Here is an 8,457-nt window from a genome sequence, read left to right as displayed (position 1 = left end):
ATATTTTAAGCCCTTTTCCATAACCTTTTGTACAAAACAATAAAATCTGAAGTCTTTTGAACAATTTTGACTATTTGTTTCATCAGTTATTTGTTTTTGAACGGAAAAATAGTCATTTGAAAAAAAATTGTTTTGCCTGTTATGGACCCCCTTTTCCTATAGTGGACCCGAGTCCATAATCCGATTGTGGACCCGGGTACACTATATGCAAACTGTTATTTTTATACCAAATTTAACCGATATTTGATGTTTTGATGCATGGTGTAGGCCTAATGATAGATATAATGAATAAAATATGGATTTTGCTCACTTTTCATCATAAACAAATATGTTTTGTTAACAAATTTGGCTTTAAACAACAAAAATACCTAACAGATATTTAAACACAGATCAGAGAAAACGTTTCAAAAACCAATGCAAACTAAAAATAATAAAAAAGTAATCTTGATGCAAATTGCAATTATGATGCTTCAGTTAAGTACAATTAACTATAGTTTTGATTTATTATAAATTTTTACGGCTTCAGCTTTTTTGGCACTTTTAACATGAAAATAGCTATATTTATACTCATAATTGAAAAAATATGCGTTTAGGTTGATAAAAAAAAGCATTTATTGTATGTTTCAGAGAAACTTTTGCATGTATACTCATTTTTCTTAATTTTTGAAGGTTATATTAACAGGGGTCCACTTTTGGAAAAGTTTGGATTTAAGTTGTCCTATATTTGTTGGAACCGGTTTTGGTTGAGGGTACCTGGTTGGTTGGGATGTGGGATGCTCCGGGCTCCGGGCTTTCCGCGCGGCCACTCCTGTGGCAGGCGGTCCTTGGGGTTAATGGCCGGATCCGGGATGGGATGGAGTACTCCGGCGATCGTTCCTGGCACGACTTCAGGCTCTTGTCGGATGGGTTTGGAATCCGACTTCGGGATGGTCACGGGTTTCGCGGTTTATGGCCTATAGGCCGAAATGACACACACGCGCGTTATGTTGAAACCACTTTTATTTAAAGCAAAACTATTTATTAAAAACCAGACTAATTGGACTTAAATTTATTTTAATTCTTAAGTAAAACACAACTTGTTAAATGGTGACGATGAAGGTTTTGCGTGCGGGTCTTCGCGGAGTGAAGCGCTGAAGCGTACTGAACGCGTAACTCGATCGCAGGTCTAGCTCAGGCTCAGCAGTCAGGATCGCGCTCAAATTCTCCTCTCTCGTGGGGTCGCGGCGAAATGGCGATCAGAGGGATCTGCCGTTCGCGGTTTAGAACTCTCGGTCCACACGGTCCGAGGGGTTAATAGAAACCAAACATTCCGACCCCCCCTGAAATTGCCCGATTTCAGCAGTCTCTGCCTTTTCTTCCTCGATCGATTCTGCTGGTATTGGTAACAGGCAAATCTTCGTAACTGGTCTCTTCAGGTATCCAGTAGCAGTCCGGAGCGTAACTACGCGGACCACACCATCGGCGCCGGGATGAATCTCGTGTATTCGTGCCATCTTCCACTTCATCGACGGCTGGTTCTCGTCGACCACGATGACAAGACGTCCAGGGCGAATTTCTATCGCAGGCTGCCAGTTCTTCACACGAGCTTGTAGTTGTTGCAGGTACTCCGTATGCCACCGACGCCAGAAATGTTGAAGCTGCTGTTGGATGCTCTGCCAGTGCGTGAGGCGGTTGTTCGGGATCTCGGAATAGTTCTTGTCCGGCACAGCTTCTAGGGATGTCCCGATCAGGAAGTGAGCGGGGTTAGCGGTTCGAGGTCGGAGGGATCTTCAGTGAGGGGCGTGAGGGGTCTTGAGTTGAGGCAAGCCTCTACCTGGGCGAGGAGGGTTATGTAGTCCTCGTGTGAGATGGAGGATTGACCAACAACGCGGAGAAGGTGTTTCTTGGCGGACTTAACAGCGGCTTCCCAGAGCCCACCAAAGTGGGGAGCGCCAGGAGGGATAAAGTGCCAATTTATACCCTCCTGTGAGCATTCGTGCTGGATGTGTTCGTGGTGTTTCTCGTGCCTGAGGTTGTGCAGAAGCTCTTTGAGGTCATTTTTCGCGCCGACAAAGTTTGTGCCATTGCCGGAATACATGTCGGCTGGCTTTCCCCGGCGAGCCACGAACCGACGCAGTGCTTGGAGGAACTTGGCGGTGGACAGGTCCGAAACCAGTTCCAAGTGGACCGCTTTAGTTCCAAAGCAAACAAACACAGCTACGTAAGCCTTAACCGGCCCCTTCTATACCCTTGCCTAATGTAGACTGGCCCAAAGTAGTCTACGCCTGTATTGGTGAATGGTCGAGCGGCGATCGTTCTTGGAGTTGGTAGTTGTCCCATAAATTGCTGTAAAAGTTGAGGTTTCGCCTTAAAACAGTCCTTGCACTGGTGTGTGGTCTGCCGACACAGGTCTCGTCCTCTCAGCGGCCAAAACTTCTGTCGCATCGTCGCTAGCATCAGCTGAGTTCCGGCGTGAAACAGTCGTAGATGCAGGCAGTCGGCCAGAAGTTTGGAGAAGTGGTGGTTTCCTGGGATGATAATCGGGTGCTTGAAGTTCTCGTTTCGGTCGCAGTTGCCCAACCGTCCTCCCACGCGGATGACACCTTCCTTGGAGAGTTGCGGGTTGAACCACCGTAGCTTCGAGGTGTTGTGGACAGGTTTGCCTTTGGACAGGTCCTGGAGTTTCCTGCTGAAAGCTTCTTGCTGGACCAGCCGTGCGAGACACCATTCCGCTTCTTGTAGTTCCTTGGTGGTTAGCGGGACTGACAGGGTACGCTCGGCTTCCGGTAAACGACGATTGCGCAGGTACCGTCTCCAGTAGGCGGTCGTGCGGATCAGCTTCCAGTATTCGTTGAACTTCGCAAAATACGATTCGTTGAATGACTTGGCAGAAACTGCAGCAGCTGACTCGACGTGTTTTCTCCTCTCCTTGGCGCAATCTTCGGTCTCCTCTTCGGGTGTTGCTTGGGCAGGCCAAGAACTCGTCTCGTACATCCACAACGGGTCCCAATCTCCGTCAATGAACTCCTTGGGGTCCAGTCCTCTGGACAGCTGGTCAGCTGGGTTCATGACTCCGGGTACATGGAACAAGTGGCAACCTTGGGTAATATGCTGGATAAAGGAGACACGGTTTGCCACGTAGGCATTCCACGTTCTTGGGGGTTTCGCAAGCCACTGCAGGACCGTTCTGGAATCCGTCCAGAAGAAGGTTTCGAAACGGAAAGTTGTGCACTCCTTGAACTTCCGGTACATGTCTGCGGCTAGCCAAAATCCGTTCAGCTCGAGCCGGGGAATGGGTTGTCGCTTGAGAGGAGCGACCCGGGATTTGGACGTGAAGAATGACACCTTGACTCTCCCCTCTTTGTCCTCAGAACGGATGTACAGATTCGCCCCAGTGCCTTCTCGGAAGCATCGCTACAAAAGTGGAGTTGAATGTGGATTGGATTGGGAATCATAGCGAATCTTGGAATCCGCAGGTTGTTCAGGTAGTGCAGCTGCTCGTAGAACTGCATCCACTCGTCCAGCATCGACTTCGGCAGAGGATCGTTCCAGTCCCAGGGTTTGCCCTTCGCGTTCTTCAGCTCCCAGATTCCCTGCATAAAGATCTTTGCCTTAGCCACCACCGGTCCAACAAGCCCCAAAGGATCGAAAATTTTGGCAATGATAGAGAGTATTTTGGCCTTGGTCAGCTCGTTCGGTGGGATCAGCGTCGACTCAATCTTGAAGCGGAACGTGTCAGTTTTCGGCTCCCAGACCAACCCAAGAGTCTTCACGGTCCTCTCTTCGTCGAAATCGATCCCCGTCTCTCGGTAGCGCCAAGTTGTCCTCACTCACACCCTCGAGCGCTTCCTCACAGTTGGAGACCCACTTGCGAAGCGGAAAACCTGCTCCCAGCGTCATCGTGTCCAGTTGTTCACGAATTTGTTTCGCTTCGGCAGGGTGGTATGCACCAGTGATTACATCGTCCATGTAAACATCTCGCGCGATCCTCACGGCGGCCAGTGGGTACTTGGTTGCATCATCGACGGACAGCTGCTTCAGGGTTCGGGTGGCCAGGAACGGCGCCGGTTTGGTGCCGTACGTCACGGTTAGCAGCTCGTACGTGTCGATGGGATCGTCCTCCGAGAAGCGCCAGCGAATTCTCTGCAGCGGTAGGTCCTCGGCGTCCATCCGAATCTGCCGAAACATTTTCTCCACGTCTGCGACGAGAAGGATGGGAAAAAGGCGGCTTCGGGAGATGATGGTGCGCAGGTCGTCCTGATGACTGGGCCGTTCAGCAGAACGTCGTTTAGGATGTCCCAGTGGAGGTTTTGCTTGACGCATCAAATACGACACGGACGCGCGTTGTTGTGCTGGAACTTCGGATGACGGGGTGGTGTGGGAGGTAGTAGGTGGTCGCGGTGCTTGTCGGGTCTTCGATGATCTTGCACATGTGGTTCCTGTCCAAGTAATCCTTCATGAACGCATGGTACTCCTTCTTCAGGTCATCGTCGCGAGCCAACCTTCTCTCAAGGAAAAGAAGACGACGATCAGCAGCGCTTTTCGATTCTCCTAGCTTGATGTGCAAATCAGCCGACTTTGGCATTCCAACGGTGTACCGACCGTCTCCACCTCGCTTGACGGTGCGTACGTAGTGGTCCTCGCACGTGCTCTCCTCCACGGAATAATCGGAAGTAAATCCTCCGTCCTCGCATTCCCAGAATTTGGTCATAATCTCCTCCAAGGTTTCTGTTACGGTTGAATGCTGGCATACGATCGGTGCTTCACCACGGTTCCAGCCACACCTGCCAGTCACGATCCAGCCGAACACCGATTCGACCAGGGATGGTAATCCTGCTCCAAGCGAGATCCTCTGTTTGGATGGGAAGAAGTTAAAGAAGAACTCTCCGCCGAGCAAAACATCAATAGGGTTGGTTCTGAAGAATTCAGGGTCCGCCAGTTGGACACCTTCGGGAACAGTCCAGCTAGTTGGTTCCACCGGGGAGGTTGGTAGATCTTCAGTCACCTTGGCCAAAACGTAAAACTCCATGACCTCGCAGTACTTCGACAATCTGGACTTGACCGTGGCTCGAACCTTCTGCGAAGTTTTTGTAGGTACTTGACCAACACCGGAAATCTGCACGTTTGCCTTGTTCCGGGACACGTGCATCCGTTGAGCGAGTTTGGTGGAGACGATATTGCACTCTGACCCAGAGTCCAAAAGTGCCCTTGCTGGAAACTCCTGTCCAGCATCGTCGACGAGCAAAAGTACTGCGGTTGCTAAAGCACCTTTCCGACCGTAGCTGCAGAACTGGTGTTCGCCGTACGTGTCTCCGCGACAGCAGCAGAGGACGACTCAGCGGTCGCCGCCGTTCCTACCTCCTCCTTGGTTGGCCTTGCTGGGATGGCTGGACATAGGTTGGGTTTTCCTTCCGGTTTGTAGCAGACCAGCGTATGGTGGCGTTCCTTACATCGCTGACACGAAAACCTAGAAGTACAATTCCTAGCGATGTGGCCCTTCCGAAAACAGTTTCTGCACAGCGCGTTCTGATTGACGATCTTCTCCCTCTCGCTGACTGACATCCTCGCAAACGATGGGCATTTGAAGAGGGGGTGTGAGTCAGAACATGCCAAACAGCCGAAGTTGGGATTGGAATGGACCGTGTTTTGGTTGGAGACCTTGGTGGCGAAAGCTTTACGGGGTTTGGACTGGTGGGACTCTTGGTGTTTGGTAGGCAGAGATTCCAGAACACAGATGTGCCGACGCAGGAAGTCGATCAGATCCTGGAAAGTCTCTTCCGTCTTCGTGGACACGTGCTCCTCCCAGCTGCGCAGCGTTTTGTCGTCCAAACGAGAGCACAGCAGATGAACAAGAAGAAGATCCCTGTACTTGGCGTACTCCACAACTTGATCCAGAACTCGAACGGTTTTGTCGAATCCTTCCACCAGTTCGCGTAGCTCAGCAACCGACTCCTTCCGCAAAGTTGGTAGGTCAAACAAACTCTTGATTTCCAGCTTCTTCATGTGCTTGGTGTTGCCGAACGGCTTTTCCAGTAACTCCCACGCCACAGTGTAGTGGTCTGCAGTAAATTTCACGTTCGCGATCTCCGTTTTGGCAGGACCGTCAAGTTGATTCCGCAAATAGTGAAACTTTTCAATATTTGGCAATTCCGACGAGTGAATCAGCGACACGAAGAGATCTCGAAAAGGCAACCAATCCTCATAGTTCCCAGAGAACCTTGGCAGACTGATAGTAGGCAATTTAACGTGTTGGGTAGAAGGGGTGGTGTGGGCGGACTGCGAAACCATGGGCAGGGCTTGGGCTTGATCGGGAAGCTCCCGAATTTTAGACTGCAGGAATGCTTTGACCGTAAAATATTTATTCTGAAAGGCACTCCGAATGTTGGCGTACCTCTCCGGTTTGGACCGCTTTTTCTCACCACTCTCACTTTTTTCCTCACCCTTATCCTCACCTCTCTCCTCCTCGCCGGTCCCCTCCTCACTGTCCGCTAGCTCCGCCTCCGTGATGGCATCGTCGATTTTGTCCCACAGCGGCTCGAGCTTCTCCAGGCGCATAACCAGCTCGCCGGCCTGCTTGCTTGCGTCGTAGCTCTCCATGAAAGCGTAGATCCCGTTGAACGACGTCATCAGGTTGCGTAGGCGGGTCACGGTTGAGCGACGAGACATCGTGGCAGGTGTACAAATGGGCAGCTAGAATAAACAAGCACGAAAGGAGCACCCTTGGGATGCGCGGGGAAATATTGAATGGTACTAACCGATTGCCAATTAATTCGTGCCTTGAATTAATTATGCACCGTTTTCTTGGTACGGGCCTTCACCTCAAGGTGGGAAATGGAGCGACCTTCTTGTGCACGAACCTCAGGGCTTTGTGGGATGGGACGGTTCACGAACGATCGCTGCTCTCGCCGACAGTCCGCTGTCGACTTCGGTGGGTGGGATTGTGGGTGGTTGACGCCGAATCGGCAGCACGACGTAGTGATCGATTCCAGGCGACGATCACTCTCTCTCTCTCTCTCGATGGGCGGGACCACACAGGGTGTGGTAGACCAATGCCGACTTCCGGTCGACGGGTAGCTCGAGTCCTTTCGAGCTTCGCTGGGCGTGGTCTCGTTCGAATCCAGTGCCGAATCCAAATCGGCTCGAACGATCGGTTGTCGGGCGCGTGCAACGGGGTACCGATGTGCGAATCGGTTCGCTGGGGTGGACCAGGACAGTCCAAGCACGGATACGGTCAGTTCCGATGACCGTTCGGGAACGTTGCAGCGTCTGGAGGCTGGCACACCTGGATGCGATTTGACTCGCGGGAGGGAAAAGTGCCAAAGCGTAACACCGACTAAACCGATTTTAGGGTATTGGGGCGGTACTAACCTGCTCCCGATTAAAACGGGCCTTGTAAAGTTAAAATCAGGAACTCTCGTACACTGGCCGGCGCGGTCGGGACGACGCTCGGAAATGGCACCAAACTCGGGAACCTCGTACAAGTGGCGATCGTGGTAATCGCCGTCAATTAGTGGCACAGTCCGTGGGATGAGTGCCAAACCGTTGGAATCAGGCCAATCCTTGGCCGGGATCGGGTGAGATGACGCTCGGGAAATGGCGCCAACCTCAGGGAACCTCGATGGCGGAACGTCCTTTGTACCTCCTCGACAAAGAACTCGGGATTTGTAGGGCTCCTCCGACAATATCCAATTGTCCGCGGTGGCCTATTGTGCGTCCTCGCGACAATGGCGGTCCGATCGGCTTGGTCCGGCGCGTTCCGGACGCGGGAAACCGACTCCAGGCGGGTACCTTCAACCGATCCGGTTCGAAGGACCAAATGTTGGAACCGGTTTTGGTTGAGGGTACCTGGTTGGTTGGGATGTGGGATGCTCCGGGCTCCGGGCTTTCCGCGCGGCCACTCCTGTGGCAGGCGGTCCTTGGGGTTAATGGCCGGATCCGGGATGGGATGGAGTACTCCGGCGATCGTTCCTGGCACGACTTCAGGCTCTTGTCGGATGGGTTTGGAATCCGACTTCGGGATGGTCACGGGTTTCGCGGTTTATGGCCTATAGGCCGAAATGACACACACGCGTTATGTTGAAACCACTTTATTTAAAGCAAAACTATTTATTAAAAACCAGACTAATTGGACTTAAATTTATTTTAATTCTTAAGTAAAACACAACTTGTTAAATGGTGACGATGAAGGTTTTGCGTGCGGGTCTTCGCGGAGTGAAGCGCTGAAGCGTACTGAACGCGTAACTCGATCGCAGGTCTAGCTCAGGCTCAGCAGTCAGGATCGCGCTCAAATTCTCCTCTCTCGTGGGGTCGCGGCGAAATGGCGATCAGAGGGATCTGCCGTTCGCGGTTTAGAACTCTCGGTCCACACGGTCCGAGGGGTTAATAGAAACCAAACAATATTGGACCCCCCTAATTTTTGCTCGAAAATGGCAGTTCTTCGCTATATTTTAGTAAAGATCCTTAAACTTACATTATTTC

The 8,457-nt window shown here is 51.5% G+C and overlaps 2 protein-coding genes across 2 annotated transcripts; both read right to left on the bottom strand.

Moving 5' to 3' along the window:
* Window positions 1-4,267: 4,267 nt before the first annotated feature.
* On the bottom strand, window positions 4,268-5,128 carry LOC119766494. Its single transcript, XM_038251077.1, has one exon. The coding sequence runs from the start codon at window positions 5,126-5,128 to the stop codon at window positions 4,268-4,270; it is 861 nt and encodes a 286-aa protein (XP_038107005.1).
* Window positions 5,129-5,238: 110 nt separating this feature from the next.
* Window positions 5,239-6,645, bottom strand: LOC119766493. Its single transcript, XM_038251076.1, has one exon. It carries the CDS (start codon window positions 6,643-6,645, stop codon window positions 5,239-5,241), a length of 1,407 nt encoding a protein of 468 aa, XP_038107004.1.
* Window positions 6,646-8,457: the final 1,812 nt, after the last annotated feature.

The sequence above is a fragment of the Culex quinquefasciatus genome, chromosome 2 (assembly GCF_015732765.1).
Source record: "Culex quinquefasciatus strain JHB chromosome 2, VPISU_Cqui_1.0_pri_paternal, whole genome shotgun sequence".
Classification (NCBI taxonomy): Eukaryota; Metazoa; Arthropoda; class Insecta; order Diptera; family Culicidae; genus Culex; species Culex quinquefasciatus.
This window is presented reverse-complemented; position numbering and strand designations above follow the sequence as displayed.